The 26,641-nt window shown below is 33.6% G+C and overlaps 1 protein-coding gene across 1 annotated transcript; it reads right to left on the bottom strand.

Moving 5' to 3' along the window:
- Window positions 1–2,579: 2,579 nt before the first annotated feature.
- Window positions 2,580–25,347, bottom strand: LOC105327213 (uncharacterized). The gene is made up of 18 exons (XM_011427541.4): window positions 24,377–25,347; window positions 16,622–17,024; window positions 12,331–12,363; window positions 12,047–12,159; window positions 10,898–10,965; window positions 9,975–10,207; window positions 9,373–9,441; window positions 8,898–9,152; window positions 8,298–8,465; window positions 8,090–8,140; window positions 7,575–7,910; window positions 7,017–7,175; window positions 6,512–6,688; window positions 5,929–6,081; window positions 5,288–5,629; window positions 4,732–5,073; window positions 4,317–4,490; window positions 2,580–3,867 (listed from the first exon to the last, which is right to left on the bottom strand). Exons 1-18 carry the CDS (start codon window positions 24,863–24,865, stop codon window positions 3,680–3,682), a joined length of 3,753 nt encoding a protein of 1,250 aa, XP_011425843.3. The 5' UTR covers window positions 24,866–25,347; the 3' UTR covers window positions 2,580–3,679.
- Between the last annotated feature and the right edge of the window lie 1,294 nt (window positions 25,348–26,641).

Genomic DNA, 26,641 nt, shown 5'->3' with positions numbered 1-26,641 from the left:
GTATAACCTTAAAAAAATTAATATCAAGTCTTTAGACAGCTGTGGATTTTGTAAGAAAAATGTAGAAACCATAGTCCATGTTTTTTTTCTTGTGATAGTATACATACTCTGTGGAGTGAACTGAGTCTTCATATTTACAGAAAGACTTCTGAAAGGATTGGGTTTAATGTATTAAATATCATGTTTGGTGAATCTCCATTAACATGTCATGACAAAGTTATTAATTTTATTATTCTATCTATGAAACAATACTTATTTTCTTGTCTGATGTTGAACAAGGTGCCAACACTGATTGGTTTTCTTGGTCATTTAAAGATAAAATATAATGTTGAAAGATATGCTGCAATTCAAAGTTCTAAAGTGCATAAATTTGAAAAACAGTGGGATAGTTGGAAAGAAATATTTGACTAATAACTTTTCTCTTTGTCTCTTATTTGTTTTATGTGGGTTTTTTTCTTGTGTATTATGAACTTTACAACAATTTCTTCCTTTTCCTTACTTTTTTGTTTTTTGTTGTTATTTGTTTTTACTTTTTTTTTTCAAGCAAGTAACCACTGCTTAGCGCAATTAAAAAAAGTTTATTATTTAAAATATGATGGCGAGTGTGTGAGTTGGTGTGTTTGTGTGTGGTTTTTGTTGGTGTAATTGTGTGTATGCTTGTATTTCAAAAATAAATAAATCATAAAAAAAAAAGTTTTGATTATGAATTTTAGGTTTGACCTTGCAAAATGTCTAACAATTGTCCTGTTGCATATATTAAAAGTGATGGTTATTAGGAAACTATATCTAAATAGTCTAATACATTCTTAAATACTGTAACTTAAGGATTGAAGCAAAATTTGTCACTCTTTATACTATATGTCAGGGATAATTTCATTTGTAATGACTTTTAAACTTTGCAAAATTAGTTTTTCTCATTTATCAAATTACAGGGAAATAAACTAATTGTAGTTAAGGTTTTTGTTTACGTGTTATCATCACGATATATCATCACAAAAGAGAGTTTACCTTAAAGATTACATGAAATTGCATCAAATTCAGATTCACCAAAAAAATATTGAGAAAAAATAAATAAAGAAATGTTCAGACTATATAAAATCTTTTTTGAAATAAGCAAACTTTGCAGTTTGTTAAATCAGATGTTAAAAATTAGGCAGTTCTTAAAAATCAATGTTGCTTATATAGTTTTACCTACTAATACATTGTATATGTTAAGTAATATGATATATAAATGGTGTAGTTGCATGATGACAGCAGTGTCACAGGTGTTGTATCAGTTCTTATAAAAAGCAACTTATGAATGCTTGTACGCTGTTGCTTTTCAATCGTCTAGAAGATGGTGCATGTTTTGCTTTGTGCGTTGTTATTTAGTGTATTTGGTGTGATGTACGGAGGGAACAGCTCACAAACAGACAAACGGACACAAGTTAACTTGTTGAAGTCGTTAATTTACGACAACACATGAGCCACGGTTACCCTGGATTCATCAGCTCTCACACAACTCATTCGACTGTCTTCAGGTAAATGAAAAAAAAATGACTAAATATCACGACAAACATTCATTTATTAGCCTATTGTTGTTGCAAAAGCATTTCAATTGTCAAATGTCAGCAATTTGTTTTTCAAAAAGCAGCTTCAGATTCGGCAAGTTCTAAACAACACGTTAGCTTTTCTATCAACTTGGACTACAAACCTCTAACGCTCGGGGCTGGACAAACAGTAAAATATGACGCAGTTCTGATAAATGACGGGAACGGATATGACGACAGAACGGGAGTGTTCACGTGTCCTGTGGCGGGAACCTACATGTTTGTTGTCGATTCTTTATCTTACCCTGGGATCTGGCTTCTTCTGAAAGTTAACAAGAAAACAGTTGGATTCATCCACGTGTCATCTGCGCACAAAGGAAACCCGGGAATCCAAATCAGCAGGACAGTCATCGTGAAGCTGAAATCTGGGGACCATGTCAAAGTTGAAAATCTAAGAAAAATCTAAGAAAAACTAAGAAATGCACGACGACCTTTACTCAGGATTCACAGGAGTCCTCTTGTATTGAACGATACATTGTTTGCAAAGTACAATGTATACCAGATATTTTTGCTTGTGATTAGAACTGTAATTTACTTGTTATAAAATTACAAATTAAAAGAAAAACTCGTTAAATAGCCTTTCCCAGAGTGTTTCTATGAATGTTATTATATGTATATATATATATACTTTCCAAAATGATTTTCATACAAATGTATGCAAGAAGTCGTAGTCATAAAAATCGTTGGAACCAAAATGGTAAAAATTGGAAAAATTCAACAAAAAATACAATAAAAGACGTTTTAAACTTCTACCTTATTAATTATCAATGAACAAAATAAAATATAGTTGGCTGTTGATGAACATATACATGTAATAATCGTTGTTTTTGTGAAGATCGTCAGAGAATGACAACAATGACCAGTCTTGCATTTCTCCACAAGGCAGCGCAACTCTTTTGTGAGATTACAGTGATGAGACAACTGAAGATTTTGTACAAAAATATGGATGTTTTTTCATATAAAGGAACGTGACCACATATTTTGCAACCCCCATGACGCCGATAGTTGTTAGACATTGACAGTTAATTTTTAGGAATTTATTTAAAATAAACAACAACTTACAAAATAATGATAACAAATGTACACACATAGACACGCAAAAAATTGCAGATACAAATGAAGCGATATATACATGTACCAATTCATATTAACTTAATTAATCACAAATGCACAACAATAAATAAAATGAGACTTCAGTTTCATTGTATTATGTTGATTAATAGTTACAACAGGCAAAATACTTTGTTCAAAATGACAAAGGCTGTAGAACTGTTCGGTATAAGATTGGTATTTTTACAATTCGGACCCCTGGGATTCGCATTTTGTAGCCATTCCAAGCGTATTTGTTTAATGAACCAAATTACGTAACATTTATATGAAGTAGTAAATGAATATTGGTTGTTTGTATTTTTAAAAATCATTCGATGGACATGGATATACTTATATCTAATAAACAGTTTGTACTTCATACCATGCCCATTGAATAATACCGTTGTCATGGCAGCAGTTAACGTCATACTTAACATAAGTACATTCAAACTAATGAGAGAAAAACACATTTAATGATTACCTGTGACCTAAGTGTTTCTCATTAATGTTGCATACATTTAAACCTGGTCTTCTGTCATGTGGTATGAATATATAATTTTGTTAATTGGAATATTGGTCCTCTTTAATTTCCTCGAAGTTGTTTTTCTCATTTTCTCGTGTCATTTACATGGTGATTTCATCACTACACTCAGCATGGTTTTACACAGTGTATTGTTCTTTTGTAGAAGAAATTTGTAATCCTTGCCGAACACATTTACATTTACTGATTTCCAGGCACCTAGTCTTTCATATAACACCAATCTCCAACTCACTGCAAACCAAAATAAGGCAAATGGCATGCGGTCAACACAAATTAAAACAACCGTTACGTCATTCCGCTGTCATTTTGTCAGTTTTACGTCATCTTTCACAGATATCACATCCTATTAGATTGCGTTATAATCAACGTCATCAACTGTTCAGGAATTGATAATGGCCGTCGACATCATCGACGTTTTTTATGACGATGATACCATTTCCATGGAACTTATACAGAAATATTATGCTGCTTTGCTACAGTGGAACTTGTCCTCCTCGAACGTGCACTGTCCGTCCTTGAAGTACTGAGTCCCCAGTGGACAGTGCTGGATGACCTCCTGACCTTGTACACACCAGATGTACTTATTACAGAGAGACTTGTGCGGGAAATACACCCCATTCCGATTTGGTTTGCACGGGAAATCGGGATCTATGAAAAAACAACAATCATCATGATTTCCACATGAAAAGAGTTCAGATTTCAAAGATTTCATTTCACTATAGCCATTATAAAAAAAACTTTTTTTAGAGGTAACTTTTTTCATTGCTCATCAAAAGAAGCTTTAAAATATTGAGTACCTTCTTTCTGACTTGTGAGAAATGCTCATCAATATTTCTAGACTGTCAAAATCGGTAAGTTTGTTTTTTTTAATGTGTGCTTTATTTTGTTAGATTGGCGGCAATATAAAGTCGTGGATGAAGTCGGACAAGTGTCATTGCGTTTCGTGTATTCATATCTATTGGCCATTGACTGGACTTTTAATATAATATAACCATAAGCAGACCCAACTTCATCTAATTGGACGTAATGCCCAAATTCCAAACTCTTATTAAAGCAACTCTAATTGAAATTCTTTTATGCATAAAAATTTGGTTTACCTATGACTTCTTCTTCTTCTTTCTGTCTGATGTCACAGTCTTGGGTATCTGTGTTAAAACAAAGTCCTATGCTACACCGCTGTACATAAGTGTAGCCATCGTGACATTGTATGTACTGATGGCAATTGTTAGGGTGGGGCCGCTTGTCACGTGATACGCCCTCGCAGAAGTTACCTGTAAAGATATGTTGGAGTTCAGATTCCATAAAGTGAATAAGAATATCATTTAAGATTTTTCTACAGTTCTCATATCAATTAAGATTAAACTCGAATAGCATTCAAAAACTTCTGTTTTCGTGATTCGTTTCTGTAAATTAACATACCCAAGAAAAGGCACTCAGAATTTGGCAATGGTGGAAATTTATATTCTTATTTAATGGTCACACGTTTTAGTCACGATTCATCTGGATACTTACCGGGAATGACGTGGATTTCTTGTGTCGTATAAAGTCGTCTGCCATCTGGCATTGTGTCTGGATTCTCCACAACGCATCTCACCTCCATCCCATCATGCTTTGCGTTTGGTGTGAACCGGAATTCATTAGTCACGTATGTTTTGCAGTTTGTGGTATTTTCACTATCTCTCTTTGTTTGGAACGGAAATTGTTTTGAAAACTCTTTTTCGCCTTTCATCCGGATTTCCCAGTACATTTTTCCTTTAGGATAACCTACGTTACCAGTGCATCTAACCCATTCCCGTGGCTCTCGACCGTCAATGATTTCAGTTGGTAACATCACAGAAGGAACATCCGGTTTTGCTAGAATAGTGAAAGAAGTCTTGGAAATGATGGTCTAAATACTTTTTTGCTCATTCCTTTTGATTTTTTAAACAATGAAAATGTTGATAATTTTGTTTTAATTTTAAACTTTAAATATTTATTCTTTGATAAAAAAAAAACCTATGGTTTTGTCAAAATGTTGTTTAAAAGAAAAGTGTGTAATGATTATTTTATATGGAAAACGTTAGCAAACCTATGATGTTGAGTCTTCCAAACGCCTCCGGCACGGCAAAAGGAACGTCGGCGGTACAGGAGAACTCTCCCTCATCCTCGCACCCCAGGGAATACATCCATAGGGTGATCACCACCTCGTACTTGGAGGGTCGGTCAGTAGTAGCCCGCAGACGATTGCTCACTTCCTTCTCTATCACGGGGGTGTTGGAATCATTGTACGCCACGAGGACTCTGGATCTGCTTCCTTCGGCGCCATGTTTAAAGACGGAGATAGATGTCCACGTGCCAACGTGAAGCAGACGACAGGAGAGTAACGTGACGCCTTCATTTAAATAAGCGTCAGCAGACGACATTTCTAGACCTGTGAAAAAAGTAAAGAATTAGTGTTCAATGAAGACATAATTACTTACAACTAAATTAATTCAGCAAAAAATCTGCTCGGTGGCTGTTTGATAATGCGACTGCCATTCGAAGCAACCACGATGTATACAAGGGAACAAATTTCATCCTATTTTTTTTTAAATCTCAGCTGCGTCTAATAATACAATCTCTCTTAAGAACATGTGTTTTGTATAATGAATCATAATCAATCTAATGAATATTTAAACAAACAAAATGCATAAATGAATGAATTAACTGATACATCGATAAAGGTCAGACCTGTTTGTCCACACTGCTTTGTGTGGGGATCGAAGCAGAGGCTGTCGGGACATGGTAGCACCTGTATGTCGGGCCTCCTACATAGAATGTACTTGTCACAGGTGTGTGGGTGCTTTATAGTGGTATTATCTGGGACGCCATTACAAACCGTCTCTGTGAATTCAAAACCTTCATCGTTAATCGTTTACTGTAGATTCCTTATTTTACGCGAGTACTTAATTCCGCGATTCAACGATTTACCATCAAATCGCAAGAACATAAAATCGCGAATGCCGAAATTTTATCTTACTTTCATGTTGTTTACATGTGTCCCAAAATTAAAAGCGAGATTTTAAAATTCGCGAGACGGACTTCTCGCGATTTTACGCGGATATTAATTCCTCGCGTTTAATTAGGAATTTACAGTATCAATATATAATTGTGCATACATGTAAAAGCTGCAACACAAGCTTAATATCATAGTAACAATAGAACTCAGAAGTTAATTGATTCATTTGCGAAGAAATAATATCCCGCCTCTTGTATTCATTTTATTTACTTACACAATTATTTTTATAGTCAAGTACGCTTAAAAAGAACTTACTCGGAACAACCTTAATAGTTGCTACATCTTCAAGAACTTTCGGAGGCCCTCTGGGGTTTACTGTCTCTAGTACACATTTGAGTTGGACCTCGTGCAGGAAGTCAGTCTGTGTCATCTGTAAGTGTAAGGTCTTTATCTGTCCACACGCACCCCGGCTATCTGGATTGTTGTCATGGTCTGAATTTAAAAAAAAAACGGCGATTAAGTTCAATTTTTTGAGAACGGATATACGGTGTCATCGCACATTCATGATTTCATATTATAAAGTGTTTTACCACAATTTGAACCAAAAACATCCAAAACAAACAAACTCAGGCACATGTTCTCCAAAATTTTTATTAAAACTTCTATTCAAATTCGGGCGAGCTTACGTATCTTGTTAAACTGATCATTTTTTCTGAATTTTTTTCCCCAATCCTGGCTTTCGTGTCAAGCAAGACCATTTTTTCAGTTCTGATTGATTTTGTAAACATGTCTTAAAGTTTGTAATTTGATTTCTACTTACTGCCGATGTTGATGAACGAGGTCTGACCCCTGCTTTTGAACATCCACAGGTACTCGGCCGGGGGGTATCCCACATTCATATGACAGAGGATGGGTTCAGTTATCGGTTTACCCTCAATAATCTCCACTGGAAGTGTAAGTCTGGGTTTGGTTGGTAACACTGTAAATAAAATATATAATTTTTAAAATGTGACTCCTTTTTATAAATACATTATACATATGGTTGCTTATCGAAAACCCCAGTAAACATATACATGTAATAAGAACCATAATTCGAAGCTCAAAATTTCAAAAACTTCAGGTGAGGTAATTTATGGCAATGGTTCCATGACGTCATAAAACTGTCATCGTTATGATTTCTAAACAAATGTAATACCAAAAATAAAATTGATCTGAATTTTATTGTAGCTTGGCTTGAAATCAATATGCATGTACATTGTAAATAAGCAATGCGTTTATCATCTTCAGCATAAAACAAACAAAAAAGTTCGTTACTGTTCTAAATGATTCATATTTTCTTAATGTTCCTCATAATTTATTATAATTAATTGTAACTTACGCTTTAAATCCTGTCCGCCTTGGTACGAGTAATCTCCCTTGTGTACTTTGCAGACATACCGACCGAGGTCGCTACATTCCAAGAGGAAGCTGATTCTGATTGTACCGGAAGAACGATTCACATCCATGTTCAAGTGCAGTCTTTCCTTTAATTCCTTCGGGATCGTTATTCTTTCGTTTGACGCCAAGTTCATTATGACGTATGGTTTTCCTTTTAATGGCGTGTTTTGAATTGTAAGGAGTTTCCATCCGTCCATATTTCCAAAACTGCAGACGACTGTTGCATTCTGGGGCGTAGTCCCGTCTGTGTCATTCACTTTCGTCGTTACTTTTACATCTGCACAAAAGAAGATACCAACATATAGACGACATTTCCTTTCAATCAGTGCAAATTGACCATAAAGTACAACTTGGTGACGGGTTTCCGAATTGACTTCTTTATGAATTTAAAACTCAAGTACATGTAAATGCCATGGAAAATTTGGGTTCTTTAGATCTGTCCATTGATTTACTTACATGGTGTTCCTACTGTGCTTTTCGTGGGGGTAACGGTAGTTTTTGATAATTCTGAAATTTTAAAAAACAATAGTCGTCATGAGTTTTAATGCGTTAAGTACATGAAACCGTTTTATTAGTTGATGTAGAGGCCGAGAACGTTTCCTATTTAACATCTAGTATAACCGGTTGAGTTAGATTCCTTGGCCGTATTTGAGAATGAACATACCTTTGTCACCATTGACTGATGTTTGTATTTTAGAACTGTCCATGTCAACTGTTGTCTTTGTTGCAGTAAATGCCTTTTCTGTTGTTGTTGTTGTTGTTGATTTGGTCGTTACTGTTGTCGGTGCTGTTGTTGTCACTTTCAATGTTGTGTCTGTTGAAATTGTTGAACCTAAAAACCAAGTAGACGATATAGGGTTTTTTCTGTTTATATACACACATTAAGATAAACGTGTAATAAAAATAAAAATAAAAATAAATAGAAATATTCTGGTTTTCAAACTAAAATATTTTTAAAATATGTCGAAAAATACCGAAACAGAAAAGAAATGTTGTACGACTTAATTCCCGATTTTGTTTTGCCCGCGCTTGAGATCATGAATATTATTTGAATAGAATGGTTCTGTTTATATTTATCATGAAATATTAAAACATCTGGACCTTGGTTTTATTTGGTCACTCCATAAAACGATTGTAATTTAGTACATGTATTTGATTTCATATTGCAAAAGGAAAATTATTCTTTACTTGTTTGGAAGTATTTTTATTTGATAAGATTTCTGTCAAACACTTAACAGACAGTTTCTATAAACAAAACACTTGCCTATTTCAGCAGAATGAATTGTTGACGAGAATGTTGTCGGATTGGGTGTAGATATTGTTTGTGTGACAACAGGGGTCATTGTTGTTTCCTTTTCCGGTCTAATTTTATTTTGCTTAGGTTCAATTTCCGGTTCTTGTTTTATGAATTCCGGCTCTCCCTCCTCAACAACGGATGGTGCCGTTGTTGGAAGTTGCATGCGAATCGGTGGCTTTTTCCTTCTGAAGTCAGGGATAAAAACGGGCGCTTTGGCTTTCTCTGTAAATTTTCCATAATTATGAATTATTAGTGCAATATGAATACAAAATTAATATTAAATATTTTGCAAGAATGTCATCGACTCTCCGCAGCATGTAAAAAAAAAACCCACCGATAATTGCAAATTTCTTTTATCATATAAATGTTGTTTATAAAGTATGTTAATAAATATGCAAGTACACAAAAAGAAAGAAATAAAACGTTTTATTTGAATACAAACCATTTGTTTCAGGAATGTTAGAACTGGGTGATTTTGGTTTTGTGCTTTCTTCAATCGCATGCATAACCTCTGTAAAAAATAAACGAATGATCATTAGCAATTCATTAACCTTAAATTATTTGTCAAAGGATTTTGGAACTACGTTTAATTATAATGTTAGACGCCAAGATTCTTTAATTACAGGAAACAGATGATTATTAACATTGTTAACACGATTTGTAAAATAATGTTTATTTCCTTACTTAACAGAGGTTTCGCCCAGAAAGTTTTTTTTTAATTTTAAAATGATATATGTTATTTTTTTTATTGTTCTAAATATGTCTTTTAGGAATTCATTTATGTAAATGAGCAAACAAGCGATATTATTCACAATGACACAACACCATAGCAAAATCTGTGAAAAAAGAAATTGGTTGTTTAGGATAGAAGTTATACCATAAGATTGCTCCATTTATTCAAACAAATAACGATAATCTCAGATTTACATAAATTCTGAAGATACGTTTGATTTTTCATCCAATTTAACATTTTAGTGTTAAATAAAACTGTTTTATTATAATCATCAATTAATTAATGAATTAATCAACAGACTAATTTTTCACCTGTTTCCCCTTTGAGCGTTGGTTTCTCGGGGTACCTGTCGACTGTGATAAACGATAAGTCCACGTGGATACTGTTGTAGTCCACGATGTTGTCACCGAACCGGACGGCTTTTATACTCTTGTAAGTAATAGGAGAAGAGGAGTCCCGAAGGGTACTGACAAAAACGGACGGATCCCGAAGGGGTTCAACGTCTTGGAAGAATATATCACTGTGTGTGTAAATGCTGCCGTTTCTATGGAAATAGAATAAAAAGTTGTAAGAAATAATTATGGCGTAAGCTAGAAAAAGAGAGTAAAAAGATATGGTCTTTTTTCTCATCTATTAGAAGTATAGAATCATGTCAAATAAAGCCAACATATTTTAATTTGTTAAGGAGCTTCATGGCAGTTCAGATGTTCTGTACAGAGCTGACATAATTAATCGTTGACGACAAATATTGCAAAAATGAAAAAAAAAAGTCCCTGGACTTTTCAAAAGGTTAATTATTGTCAATTCCTGTTTTTAAATCAACCTAAAAAAAAACCCTATGTAGGGATAATATTTCAATTTTAACGTCAGATGAAATTTTTGGAGTGCTGTGAGAAAACGATAAGTTCCTGATTTGAATTGACAATGAGCAGGTCGTGTCCCACACGGGGCGACCCCTGGTGACTTATTGACAGTCCTTGTCTATTTATCCCTCACAACTGTAAAAATAAAGTCGGCCCCACAAATCACAGCTAAACATCGTGATCACGCCGATCAGGAAATCGATGATTGATCAGCTGTTACATAAATCAAACCAGTAATAAAGGACATGCTGTGAGGTACATGTATTTTGGGGCTTTTTCTGCAAGTGTTTTGGAAGATGGCTGATTCGTGCGGTCATTATGCATATTTTTTATTGTTTGAATTGAGAAATGTCATCAAAAAATAAACCGACCTGAGGGCGTCGACGTTGGTTCCATAGAAGTAGGTGCTGATGTTACTCCTTAGAAAAACCTCATTGATCTGAAATAAGACAAGGCACAAATATATAAAAAAAAAAATTTGAATTCTAATTCATATAAATTTTTAATTGGTGGTGGTGGTGGTGGGAAGGGGGGGGGGGGGGGGGGGTTGAATCGACAAACGCTTAAACTTGCTTATAAATGCCTAGGAAGTTGGAGGAGGATATCTTATAGATACTTTTTATAACAGTTTTTGTTATATTTTAGAGAAATACTAGAATAAACGGGGACGAGAATGTTTTTGAACTTTTGCTGCAGATTTGATTAATATAAGTCACAATTGGAGTTCCCGAATCATGATACTTATAAAGTAATGGATTTCAAGAGAATATCACGTTAGATATAATCAAAATCACGTCAATATAACTTAAACTTGGTTAATATGTTGATAATATTATCATTAGTATCGACATACTGTCTTCCCAAAAATGTTTATTTAAAAATAAAATTTGGTGTTTCGTCAAATTTCACCAAATTTTATTTTTATATAAACATGTGTGGGAAGACAAAACTACACATATCTCTTTTAAAAATGGTAACTATTGCAATCATGAAAACTATACATGCATTAATTTCAGAAGATAGATTTCGATTTATTACCATAATATGAGCATTGTGTTTTTTATCTTCAATAGTGCATAATGGAATAACTTGATAAATTGCTTAAAATGATAAGAGACATTTGGACAAATTACTATCATTTGATCTTTGATATGACAAGAATTTTCAATTAACAAGACAGGAGTTACGATCAGCTGTTTAATTATGTAACAAGGGCGTCGGCATTGTGGCTTCCGTACACCGACAGTGTGTGTCACTGACCGCTCGGTCAAATCAACTCGTACCGAAAACCATTCGGAAGTTGTTTTAAGACGTTAAAACCACATCAGTCAAGAAGGGGATTTAAAATTCAATTAAAACAATCTTGTCATTTGAAATCCTAAAGACATCATTTGTTTTATTGAGTGATTTTTGCATAATTCTGTGCACATCATACTTTCATTAAAAAAAATGGCATGATTTTCGTTTGGAGCTTAGTCCTAGAGACGGTGCACATTCAAATGAAAAGTGTATTTACTTACATCATCTTCAAAAACGCTGCTGAATTGTAGAAACTCGACACTGGATGAGTTAGACATTTGTATGACGAATGGTTTGTTCAATACTCGCATATGTGTAATGGCCTGTATCATTCCTATCAAAGTAGACATTAGGTTTGAGATTCAGGCATTTAAGAATCAAAAGGATGTTTGAAAATTCATAACGTTTATTAAAAATTATGGTTGTGAAAAATTGACAATAATATATATTTCTTTTGAATTTTCAAAGGATGTTAAAAATGGAAATGCTAGAAGTTTAGTCTTACCCAAACCATCCTTTTCTTGAGACGATGAAGAATCTGCAAATAGTTTAAAAACAACTTTTTATTTCTATGTGTCAAAACTAAAAAGAAGATGGGCGAATAAGATGGCGCAAATGCCAATTCGGTTTAGTAGTGAAATACAATTTTAAATTTATGTTTCCCCAATTAAATCTATTCAAATATATTATAATACAACTTTGCAAAAGCAAAATTTCGAACTATAGTGAGTTTTTAATATATTTAACAAAAAATAAGAAAAAAAAATATTGTCGGAAATTTTGGTGGTATCAACCGTAACATTAAAACCCTAGATATATACGGTTAGCTTATGCCAGGTACTCTAACCACTGAGCCATTTCAGACACAACAAAGGCGGCTTTTTAAATATTATGTGTGACTAAGGTCACGAATTACCGGACTTGTATAATTTTTTTCAATACGTTCAGTTGTTGGGATACAAAATTATATTTTTAATGTATAGTGGGTCATCTCTCCACGTTTTTCTTGATTGAAATCGGTTTGTTTTCCATTAGACCTTAATTAGACTATGAGAAAAATATGGAGCACAGACCCACTCTATAAAAGAAAATGCCTTTAAGTTCTAAAAAATGACAATATTTGCAGGTTTTAATACGTTTACGCCTGTTTGAGTCAACATATTTCAAGTCTTGAACATACCTACAGGTTACAAATCAATGATTCGTTAAATATATATTGTTTTAAATGATTTAAAAAAACCCATCAGAATTGTTGATACTTTAATTTTTTTTGTAGCCTATCCGACCGCGTATGGGCATTTTACACGCCTTATCCACCCATCTTCTTTAGCAGACTCGGGCTAATGAATCATTAGAACATGTACTAGCTTACAATTTAAAAATATTGAATATCATATGAGAAGCCATTATATGAAAAGAATGCAAAACATTCTGCAAATGATGCAGTGATGTCACAATCAATTATTTATGCAATTTAAAATTTTATCTTTTACGTATTTGTTGTTAAAACTTAGATTAGTGTGCTAATTCACAGAGTTATGCCCCTCTTTTGAGTGTCTTACTTTTTACATTTTTTTCCTGTAATATATGTCGCTGAAGGATTATTTTAGAGTCACTGGACAGATTAGGGTTTCGGGGTCAAGGTCACCAGTCTAACAAGGAATTCGCGGTGTCAGAGTAACATTGGTCACTAATTAATTACATTGTTTTGTGGCTTCTTAATGGTGTACATCTATATGTCTCCTTTGTAAGAAAAAGCATCATCGCATTCTTACATATACTACAAGAGTGCCGATTTTTCTCTTGCAATTTTTTTTTTAAATTTTATATTAGTAATTTTTTTTTATTAATGATACCTTAATTGAATATCCATAACAGCAAAACTCATGCATCCGCATTCCAACATGTATCTTACGGATTTGTTTTTGGTCAATGTCCTTATTACATTTTTTTCTGTGCCATTCTTATTTGTTCAGTCATTTGTCATCTTTTTTAGCCAGAGGCGTTTAGGTTTCAGATAATTCTGGAACGTCTAAAACTCCCAGTATGAAGTTTACATATGATATAATGTACTCAAATTCCATTTTGAAATTTTGAATACGTCTTTATTAAAAGATGAATTAAACTTCGACAAAATTTCATTGTTAATTAAAAAATATATATAATTAATCAATAGCTGTTAATTTAAGATAAAAGCATGTGTTTTGGTGTGGACATGATATTTCCATCACAAAAAAACAACTCAGTTTAACCTTGAGAATCTCTTAAAATACCATGAACTTCTTTGGAAATTTGAGAAGCGTAGTTAAATTAATAAAAAGATATGTATAAGACATTTAACAAGGAAGTGGGCCGCATTCCTCTTGTTGATTAAAATAATTCTCACGATTTCTCGCGAGATCTCACATAAATTTCTCCGACATTTGGGACGACACGCCCTCGTAAGCGCGCCCAGTTTAACATAGTGATAAATAGGGATAAAACATTTATTGTCTTTAAAGTTGTCATTTGTTGATTTCAAAACTAATAGGGGAAATGAATATGGATGTAATTAGAGTTGAACTGCAAGATTATTTACGATGACAAGATTTTCTCTTGCATTTTTTCTATGCAGCGAAACATCATTACGGAAAAAATGAAAATATTACATGTAAAGTTAGTCTTAATTACTCTCTAAAATACAGCGTGATGCGCAGATATAATCGATGTTCTCTTTTTGGGACACACAATGATTAAATAAATAGTATTGTTACAGATTTGTAAGGCTACTGTATGGCCAACTTATTAACCACCAGATTCAATGTGACATTTTAAAATATGAATTTTATAGTAAGTTAGTATTATTAAGTAAACAAAATTAAAATTCCATATACATGAATTTTTAAATTGAAATTTCATTTTCCCCGTATCTTTATACAAAGCTCTTCTTCTCCATATACAGTGTAATTATAGTTTAGAAAAGGCCATGATAACCTGGCTCTCTTAAGGTCAGACGACACGTTCCTCGAGAATCTTTTTTGTATCTCCTCGTAATAAAGAGTTCCAATAAAAAATATTAATTTTATAATTACTTTAAAAATATATGATCAAAATTTACTTGGATGTGGTCATATGTCTATATGGTCGAGTGGTTAGAACCGTGACCGCTCACTGCCAGAAGCGTAGAAGTTCTAGAGGTCGTGAGTTCAAAGCCCCGCCCCGGCGGAGATATAGTGAATTTCGCTGTGCTGGAGATGTACTTATTTTTATATCAGCAATTCAAGTGTATTTTCAAGATTATATAGGAAATTGCATACTCTAGTATTTTGCAGAAATGCCTGGTAAGGTACCCTAATTTTTTGCAAGAAAGCTTGTCAAAGTAGTAGTAAACCATTAACAAATTCCTGGAAAAAGTTATCTAAAATTGAAGAACGTGTCGTCTGACCTTAACTGACCATAGGAAATCATTTTTAAAACAGAATATTTAGAGAGTGATTAGAAGAAAGGGATAAGTAAATGTCTGATTGGAAAAAAAAATTAACACAGAGAGAGAGAGAGAGAGAGAGAGAGAGAGAGAGAGAGAGAGAGAGAGAGAGAGAGAGAGAGAGAGAGTTGTTTTTATGAAGTGTCAGACTATTTCGTCCCGAACTTGTCAAAAACGTTATCAGAATGGGAACCGTGACACAATAAAATGGAGAACAGGAGGCCCTTTTCTGTAACCCAGTGCAGTATTTATGATATGAACGAGAATCGCCTAGACAAAAGAAAACAAATCCACCATCGTTAACGTGTTTGTAACCGTTGGATGTAACGACCTATTTTATTGGTCCTCGTTAGTACGCCAACGTGTTCCAGACACCCCGCCATAACTAAAGTCCCCGACCGACCTCTCCGATAGTGAATCGTCATAAATGTCTACTGCAGGGGCATCTAACTCGATAGCTAGTAGCCATTTATAGTACTTAGATAGATTGAAAAGATTTGTGAGAAAACAACATATATCTCTATAGGTCAATGCAATGCTCACATAAAATTAAACCAACAGGACAAAAAGTTCAAATCATGTTTCTTGGTTTGGCTTTATAAAATGGGTCGTTTATAACAATTCACTATGGCGCTATTTAAATCATTTTTGTACCTATAGATCATAACAGGGAACATCTAAATGCCCTAATTAAATGACACAGAAAAGCGACATTGTTTTATTGTTTACAAGCTGGTTAAACAAGACTATTTGTTGTGATTTATTTATACAAATAACATTTTTATTAAACATTTTTTTCCTTTGCAGAAAGAAACCTATTACGTATTATTTATTATTTACTTGAAATTAACAATATAATAAACGAAGTCAGCGGTACTTGATACTTGGTACTTGTTAAGTTATTTGATTAAACCCATTAATTGGAATATAATTGTTTGAGAATTCAACGTATTCATTTAACTTGTACTAAAAAATAGCAAAACAAGTAGATTAATGATATGACCTATTTAAACATGTTAACAAAACTATCTACAAAAGTCGCTATACCTCTATCAAACTGCCCCTCTGTGCGAGTAAGAAGCTGCCGATTTTGCAAATTGAACAATGCGGTAGAAAATTTAAATAATTTAATTAAGTATATTGATTTAAGAGTCAATATTTCAACTACCATATATATATATGATTTTTGGCATAATAATTGGTTTCAAATATATGTTGTGATATAATCATATAGTGCAAATTTTGAATGAAATTCGCCAAAGTTCCACTTATCCAAAATTATCCAACATGTTCATAAGGTGTTTTTTGCAATGAATGTTAAGAATGTACTCACCTTTTTGGATCGGATTGACCAAGATGAAAATAACAGCAGATAATAACCCAGATAAAATTAGAATTGTGATTATCACCATGGGAACTAGACATCGTTTCCGACTTTTGCGCATCCTTGAGCGTAGAGGCACAGTAATTTTTTCCGCTTCCTTTGCCGCGCGTTCACGGCTTAAAGTACTCTCTAATGGTTTCTTGGTGGCAAAAGCCGAGATGAAACCGTCGTCAATGTTATTGTTAAGCATTTCCGGATGATGAGATCTGTGTGTATGTCTTTTGTTTCTTGCTGTCACAGTTAACACAACATCCGGTTCCTGTTCATGATGTCCGGGTTTTTTCCGCGTCCGGCTCGAACTTTTCCCACCATGTCGCTTTTTCCGGTTCGATTTTGAATCGTTGAGACTATGCTGTAACGATTAAAAAAAAATAAGATTCTAAGAAAATTGAATTATGCTGGTCCTAACCGTGAAATTATTCAAAAAATGTTGAAAAGGACAGGTTTTCATTTCTTTCCGCTACGTATACATATGTAAATGTTTAAGACTATAATTGACAATTACATGCAAGGAATACTGATTAGCATAATTTATGGGTTTTCTTCTGTCATTCGAATTTTAAATTATGAGTAACATTGGTGACAATCAAACATTTTCGTCACGCAGAACTGTGAAATCTCATCGTCATGGTGGAACAGCAGAGAGAAATAAATTTAGAAATGAATGAGGTTTTGAGGGGTTGGGCAGAAAAAAGCGTGAATCCTACAACTTTGTCTTCTCTTTATATTTTTAAAATTTACTTCAGACCAACCCTTAATTAACAAATTTAAACACGTCTTCGACACTCGGCCGGCGCTCGTTTAACCACTACCACATATAAGTAATCTAAAATATTACTGTGTACATTAAAGCATAAATAGCAACAGAAAGATTGTGCTGAAGAAGAAAATGCCAGATTGTATTGTTTCCTGACAAAGCCAAGCAGGCTATTATCACCACACCCCTAAAATTATAGGCATCACTGTATCAGAAGAAATGTTATGCTGATGTTAACGTTTTTATTGATTTTTAGCAGCTTAATAGAACGAGAAAAAAGACGACTTTATTCAATTCAATTTAATACATCTTACCAAAGGGACAGGGTCTTCTATTTCCAATCATTAGTACACATATGTATAAAGGTACACTTGTAAACTAAGGTGAAAGTTTGTCATAAGAAGAACGATAATTATGACCTGTCGATTAAATCAATTCAGTTTAGTCAACTGTTGATATTTACAAAATTATATATTAAATTCTTAAATTTTAAAAAAGTCGCCAGATATATATTTTGGGGGTAAACATTTTATCAGCATTTTGAAATATGGTTGGACTCTCGTCAGTTTGTTGTCTAATGTTACAGAAATAGCTAATGTTCTCAATTCGGACCTCAAATCAACTGGGAGATGGTACATGTAGTTATTTTGTTTTAAATATATTCTATATTGTTTTAAATTTTTAATGGTTATATTTAGAATGTTCTTCATCCCATAGGATTGCATAACAACATAGATTGAGCAATTGTTGATACATATAAGTAGGGGAATCACAAGACTGCTTGTCCAAAACGTTCATATCAAAACTTCTATAAAATATTAGTTAAGAAATATAGAACAGTCTATAACAAAATCTTGCCAACAGAAACACTAAATAAATCGTAAAAAAATGTCACCCCTTTTCCCTCGGCCATTTCTTTTCAATCACTGATAATTACCTGCCGATGAGAGTACACATTCCTGTTTTCTCCATACATTTTTCCGTTCCTTACTACAGAATCTCCGACAAATGTCATATCAACTTTTCTACTTCCAGGAAAATTAAGTGCATCAAATTAACGTGAAGGCCATTGTAAAGCTGTATACCTCACGGTACAGAAATCAACACCGGGATAAGTTCTACACACGGCGCTAGCAATGGGGAGAGATCGCTGACAAATGTTTGACAATCTATCTACAGTGATGGAGGAGGTGTTTGTAGTTTTTTTTCTTCTGTAAAATAAAGCCTCAAATCCTTTGTCAAAGATTAACTGGTGGTTACACCTGACAGATCCCCCATACTAAAGGTGTTTGAATGACTTTGTGGTGGTCGTGTGCAGGACAAAAGAGGTCATGCCCGTTTGTTTTTTATTTATTTATTCGCTAATAAATACATGTACGTTTATTTTAGAGTATTTTATTAATGAATCAAAATTCTAGTTGTGTAATGCATGGCACGGACAAAGATGCCGAATCTGTTCATTAGTATAAATACATATGCATGAGCAGAATTAGGGGAGGGGGTCGGGGCGAGGGGGAATTCCGATTTCTTTAATTTAGAACCATTTTGACAAGAGCTTGGACTTTGTGTAGTTATGTCAAATAGCAATGTGACGTAGGCTTGTCTATTTCATTGCTGGCCAATCAGCCATGGCTCTTTGAAATCAACAATATTTGTCTGGGTACTGAGCTAAGACTATGCATGTTTCACTAGAAACCAGAGTCATTTTTAACTTCTTTCAGAGCAAGATATTGATAATTATGTCCTACCAAAAATCCAAGTTCTTGTAAAAATGGTTCTAACATTATAGAATTAACAAAAAAAAATATATCTCAGACCCTCCCCCTTCCTGGCAACTCAAATAACCGTCGCCCCCCCCCCCCCCTTTAGAAAAATTTTTCTGGATCTGCGCATGTGTATGTATATACATGTATGTAAACCTTTATGATATTTATGCAAGGTCAAAGTATGGCGCGTCTGTTTGTTTAATCACAAGTATATAAGCAGATATGAATAACTTTCACTGCTTTATACACCAATCATATGCATAAATCGAGTTATAAATCCAAGACTAGTATGAAAAAAAAAATAACATTTATCAAGAAGTGTTTTTGCAAAAGAATCTATTGTTTCAAATTATAAAGTCAAAACATAAAGTTGCAAAGCCATAACGGATTACATGAATTGTGATATGAAAAATAACATGTTATTTCTTTATGTCAGTGTCTGTAATCAGAAACCGTCCCCATACATGACGTCACCTGTCACTTGGATGTTTTAAAAAATGAAAAACGGCGCCATAACATCAATGGCAGTTCATTTCTCCTAACGAATGTTAACAACAAGATTTTATGTCTGCAATTTTACAGAAATGTATTAAAATCGAAAACCGGACTCGTTACTTTCCATTTAACGATGCCAGTTAAGTAGCAAGGGATCTCCTCTCTCTCTCTCTCTCTCTCTCTCTCTCTCTCTCTCTCTCTCTCTCTCTCTCTCTCTCTCTCTCTCTCTCTCTCTCTCCTCTCTCTCTCTCTCTCTCCAAGATGGTTAAGAATCCAAAATGTAAATGCCTACTGAACCAGCTGTAATCGAATGAAATTTCAAATGCACATTATAGATGAAAAATCCTGCTAAATGAGCAAGGTTAATGATTTCGTGTTACTTCATGATTAATCACTTAATTAAGTTTAAATACACATGCATAAACCATGCAAAAAGTGAGTAAATGCAATGTGGTAATTCGTGTTTTAAAGGGAATAAATGAGACCCCAATTAACTCTTAACTAGTATGCCGTGCAGACAATCCTACATGTAATTAGAAATTTGGTATTTAAATATAAAAACACATGTCCATCCGACAAACTTGACAATTGAAATGACATTTGTTTTGGTGCAAGTTTCCTATATTAATCACAAAAAGAGACAACTTTTTAGTTCTTTATTTCCATATTGAGATTGTCTTGGACAGAAATACACCTGTCCACCTCCCTAGACAAGGTAATTATATATAAACTTTAAGTTTCAAGTTTAAGTTTATTTTTTCCCTCAAAGCATACAATGATGGTACATGAGTTACAAAACAATTGTACAACCCAAAAAAAAAAAAAATAAATAAATAAATAAATAAATAAATAAAATATAAAGTGAGGTCAGAAGAGGACGTGAACTTCAAATAAAAAAATTATGCTTTATTACATTTTGCAATGATATAATAATTCAGTTCTTAGCATATAAACTCAATCAGTCGGAGAGGATTTATATAGGCAATGCCACTATCCCATCCGTTTATATGATATTTTGCATAATAAAATATTGATTAAATTTGAAATCAATCAGTTACGACTCTGTCGATTTAAAGCTATTAATGAATTAGGGAATAGAAAGTCTGGCATTGTACTGGTCCATGTAAAACGGCATTGTTAATTGTTCAATATGCCGTGCTCAGTAAATCTATCACATCAAAAAGCCAGCGGTCTGTTTGAGAGAGGGTTTTTGTAGATCATTACATCCTATTAATGACTGGTTAACAAGAATACTGCCTAATTCACCTCATGTCTTCAGAATTGGCCAAAACGGGCGCTATTTATGGCGGGTCTAGAGTCGTAACAATTCCACGAGTGCCCAAATCTAGCTTTATACTTCCAATCCATGTCAATTATGTAAACCTCTTAAACTTACTCGTGCTGTGTTACAATTTATACCGCAATATCCGAAAAAAGTGTCTTTTAGGTGAGGGTTAAAAATTATCGTTGAGGTTGAGAGGTGAGGGGGGGGGGGGGGGTGACTGGTACCCCTCCGTCTTTTAATCCATACGTATATGGCTGAATTATTTGGGGTATTATTATGGTTTTTTTTGGATAACAATAAAAGTATCTTATTCAAAACGACAACTGCCAACTAATTACTTAGTTTAATAATGCCATAATACCGAATTATTGCTTCCTTCCGAAGATGACTGACATCTTAAAACATGTACAATATTCGCATATTTATATGTAAATAGCAAATAAGACGCATTGGACATTTTTAAATGTTCCTAAATCATATGTTTTCTCTCACTGCCATGAATTATGTGACCCTGGTGTTGTTCATTGGATAACCGCTGAACTCATTATTTTTTATCATCCTATGTTTATTTCGGTTTGACACAGGGGGAAACGAGAATTTTAAGGTCATTAATGTTACAATTGTTATTTTCATTTTGAAGAAGATCATCAACTTTTTTACGACTGAATCTCCCTGTTTTCTCTATCTATATCTTACATCTGAGAAAGAAATAGAGTTATATGCGATCATTATAGGATTATCGTCACGCGCATTTCCAACAAACAATTTACATGTATAAATAAAGTTAATTTAAGAAAAGAATACCCCTTTCCTTGCGAAAGTCAAATTAACCAACGATATTCGATTTAAAAAAATAGAATGTATAACTTGGAAAACAAATGTGTAACTTGGTAGGAAATGTGTGAATTGGAAAAAAATGTGTAAATTGGAGAAAAAAATGTTTAACTTGGGGAAATATGTGTAAATTGGAAAAAAAATGTGTAAATTAGAAAAAAAATTGTTTAACTTGTAGATTAAACAATACAAAACTGACTACAACAATTTTTTTGTTTGAAATGAAAATTATTAGACTACAATTAGATTACGTAGATTAGATTACGGTGTTTGGAAATTAGAATTGTCACAATGGTATATGGTATGTTGACCTTTCAACGTTGTTTTTAGGCGTAGCGCTAGCATTGACGAATATTTACATTAATTAATTATACCCACTGACATCACGAATACTTTGCAAATTGTGCCATATTTAAGTATAAACCAAGTTTTTTTATATGTCCCAAAAAATATGAAAAAATAAGTAGAATACAAGTAACACATTTAATATTTAGTATAATTAAATAAAAAATTTAAATTATATATCATGGTGGGGTTTTTTTCGTGTGTACTTTTTAAAATTAAGATTAACAATATAAAAATGTTTTGTTTTTTTTTTTGGGGGGGGGGGGGGGGTTCATAAATACATACATATTCCTGTCCATAATATAACTCTAACTACCTAAACACTTAAATTTCTTACCCAAAATGAAATTCAAATTAGATTCCATATCAAATGAATCTAGTCACAGTCGCCCCACACAAATATCTAAAATGACAAGTTAAGGAATGTTCTATTGGTTTTTTTTTAATGTTTTTTTTTTTATATACAACGTCTTTATAAGGGTCAAACTAATATCGTTTATCTGATTCTAAGGGCTTTTTTGCATAAACAGTTTATAGAAAGGAAAAGCAAATTAATTGGAACCCTTTTAACCACACGACATATTTAACTTCGGATTTAATCCTCATTTGCAATTCCTACTTCTTATCATTAACAATTCACAGAACAGGCGACATTAATATCCACTGAATAATACTGAAATAAAACTAAATCTCGATGTTTCATATTCCTCCACTTAAAAGCTTACAGGAAAGAAAGAAAGCCATAAACATGTCTAACAGTAACATACGGGTCCTATTCTGTCGTTGAAAGTCTTCGAGATTTGGACTTACGTACGTTTTTAATTTGCATCAAGGTTGTTGCTCTCTTGAGGTCAATAACATAAACAGAAGATTTCTATCAATTAAACACTTATACAATGAATTTATAAAAAAAAAACCTTATCAAAGCTAGCAACAAGATTCTATGTGTGCAATTTTACAGAAATGTATTAAAATCGAAAACCCGACTCCTTATTTCCTTTTAACGATGCCAGTTAAGTAGCAAGGGACCTACCTCTCTCTCTCTCTCTCTCTCTCTCTCTCTCTCTCTCTCTCTCTCTCTCTCTCTCTCTCTCTCTCTCTCTCTCTCTTAAATTGATGATGATTCACAATTATTAGTAAATGATAGTATTTTAATTTACAATTTCAACAACGATAAACGAGCAAATTCAAAAGAAAGTAAACTATTTCTTGGCTTTTTTTATCGAATATAATAGATCATTATATACTATCATGAATTAAATCTGTCATTAATTCAAACACGTTGCACTCATCATACGAGGTGGAACCAGGCTCTAAACAACAGGAATGACTATTGGGCAATACATTTTTGTCGGCACCTATCGATGAATTTTATGAATTTGGTCGTGTACACATGTGATAATTAACATGAATATATATTCGATATTTCATGTATCAGACACAAAAAAAGAAGATGGGTGGATAATGCGTGTAAAATGCCCATACACGGCCGAACAAGGTACTGAAAAAATAAAATATCAATAAATCTGATATTGTTTTAAAAAATCATTTAAAACAATATATATTAAACATATCATTGATTTTTAACCGATAAATAAGTGCAATACTTGGAATATGTTGACTCACACAGGCATATACGTATCAAAACCTGCAAATACTGTCATTTCTTAGAACTTCAAGCCATTTTCTTTTATCGAGTGGGTCTGTGCTCCATATTTTTCTACTAGTCTAAATAAAGTCTAATGGAAAACAAGCCGATTTTAATCAACAAAAACGTGGAGAGATGACCCTCTATGCACTAAAAATATCATTTTGTTTCCCACCAATTAAATGTTTTGAAAAAATAATACAATTCTGTAAATTCGTGGCCAAAATCACACACAGTATTTAAACAGCCCACTGTTGTGTCTGAAATGACTCAGTGGTTGGAGTACCTGACAAAAGCTAACCTTATATATCTAGGTTTTTTATGTTATGGGATCGATACCACAAAACTTTCAGGCAATTTTAGTTTTTCTTATCTTTTGTTAAATATATAAAAAACTGAATAAAATTAGAATATGCTTTTGTAATCTTGATTTATAATATATTTGAATAGATTTAATCGGGAAAGAATAAATTCAAAATTGTATTTTACTACTAAACCAAATGGGCATTTGCGCCATCTTATTCCCCCATCTTCTTTTTAAGTTATTATGTAAAATATCAAATTTTTAACTTACCTGTCTTTGGTCCGTGGGAATATTCGGTAGTTCTCGATTGGAATACGTAGGAGACAGTTTCATTTCTAAAGGGTTCCTCGATGGGAAGCGACCGTTACACGACCGAACACTCCCAGAATTCTTACTTCCGGTCCCCTCCACGGGAATGGGAGGAAGAGCCCGACCCTGGTTCACAGATACAGGGGACGAACACTGAAAATCACTGAATACGGAGGACGAGGAATAGTTCGGACTCTGTAACGGAGATCGCGGGAGAGAACCGGAAGTCCGATTTATCAAACCGGAAGTGAAGTGTCCACCGGTTGCACTGGGGATGATTTCTAGGTCCTGGAGTGTGAACGCGTCCTCCGGTAACACCACACCCTGTTTCCGTCTCCGGGTGTCCTGGGTTTGTTTGGGACAGTAACCATAGTCCCTTTCCTCCCGAACTCTCCCGGGGTAGTCGGGCTCCACCCCATCAAAATACGTCGCCCAGTTCGGGGTTCCCATTTTACAAGCAAGAAATCAAATGCCCTAACAAAATTCTTTTTTTTTATTTATTTAGCCATCGTTGTATCATTTTCTTTCTTTAATCGTGTTCAGTTTTAGGCCATACTGGTTTCAATTTTTTTATGGCATCTAGTTATCACGAAATGAATGGAGAATGACAACCTTACTCTTGGTTTACGACTATACTTGTAATCATCCAGTCCAGAAATAGCCTCCCTGTAGCCGGATCTCTCAGTTACATCTTTACACAATCGTTGAATAAAAAATCCAACACGACGGATAACCGCTGAATATTCTTTTGGTGACACTGTTAAACAAGAATCTGTCTCGAATAATTTTCACTCCTTCTCTCTCACTTTCTCACTGGCACTGTCAGTTTTGAAATTTGGCCAGCCGAACTTTGCATAAATTGCAAAGTATTACGTTCATTGTCGTGCGTTATAGTTCCCGGTTAATGGTTCCGCCTGACTGACTCTACATTACCTGTGCCGTGTGTTGTTGTTTTTCGGTCTCGGCGATTAATTACTGTCACCTGAGTCTATCAGATGAGCGGCCGAGTGTTCAAGTTAATTAATATTCTCTATCAGCACGTGTAAAATAAATAGTGGCAAGGACCTTCCCATTTCGCGAGTTTCAAACCGCAATATTTCAGCTTTGCTGTTTACAAATATTTTTGCGCAAGTTGAAATAAAGAAATTAATAACTTTGTTGTTCACTTGCAACAAGAGAATTTGATTTCTGCAAATTTTTGTATGATGTTTTACGATATTTTTGTAGAAACATTTCCGGAAAAGAAAAGAAAACACGAACTATAAAAAAAAAAATAGTATATATAATTTGTTGTTTACTCCCTGTTTTGACAAAAAGTTTCACGGTTTGAGGTAATAATTCAAATATTATTTGGGTTTTTTAAAGAAGATGAGTGGATAAGGCGTGTTAAATGCCCATACACGGTCGGACAAGCTAATGAAAATTCAAAGTATCAATAAATCTGATATTTTTTTAAAAACATAATTTAAAACAATATATATTTAACATATCATTGATTTTTAACCGATAAATATGTGCAATACTTGGAATTTGTTAACTCAAACAGGCGTATACGTATCAAAACCTGCAAATACTGTCATTTTTTAGAACTTCAAGGCATTTTCTTTTTTAGAGAGGGTCTGTGTTACATATTTTTATCATAATCTAAATCAGGCCTATTGGAAAACAAGCCGATTTCAATCAATAAAAACATGGAGAGATGACCCACTATACATTAAAAATATCATTTTGTATCCCAACAATTGAACGTTTTGAAAAAATAATACAAGTCCGTAAATTCGTGGCCAAAGTCACACATAATATTTAAACAGCCTACTTTGTTGTGTCTGAAATGGCTCAGTGGTTAGAGTACCTGATATAGGCTAACCTTATATATCTAGGATTTTTATGTTATGAGTTCGATACCGGAAAAATTTCTGGCGATATTTTTTTTATCTTTTGTTAAAAATATTAAAAACTGATTATAGTTAGAAATTGTGCTTTTGCAAACTTGTATTATAATATATTTGAATAGATTTAATTGGGAAAAAATAAATTCAAAATTGTATTTCACTACTAAACCGAATGGGCATTTGCGCCATCTTATTCCCCCATCTTCTTTAAGGAGAGTATGCTGGCAATGCAAAATGCTTTAAAAGAATAGCAGCATTACATAAAATACACATGACCAACTCTTAAACACTAATAAAGTGACTCTTTTTGTTATTGCTGTATATTTTGTTCAAA

This window comes from Magallana gigas, chromosome 8 (genome assembly GCF_963853765.1).
Source record: "Magallana gigas chromosome 8, xbMagGiga1.1, whole genome shotgun sequence".
Classification (NCBI taxonomy): domain Eukaryota; kingdom Metazoa; phylum Mollusca; class Bivalvia; order Ostreida; family Ostreidae; genus Magallana; species Magallana gigas.
The sequence above is the reverse complement of the archived record's forward strand: the minus strand, read 5'-3'. Positions and strand labels throughout refer to the sequence as shown.

Coding starts and splice junctions, on each gene's coding strand:
- LOC105327213 (XM_011427541.4), bottom strand. CDS start 24,865: ATGGGAACCCCGAACTGGGCGACGTATTTTGATGGGGTGGAGCCCGAC. Junction 6,082..6,511: donor AACTATTAAGGTTGTTCCGA/GTAAGTTCTTTT, acceptor TTGAATTCACAG/AGACGGTTTGTAATGGCGTC. Junction 5,630..5,928: donor AAAGCAGTGTGGACAAACAG/GTCTGACCTTTA, acceptor CTTTTTTCACAG/GTCTAGAAATGTCGTCTGCT.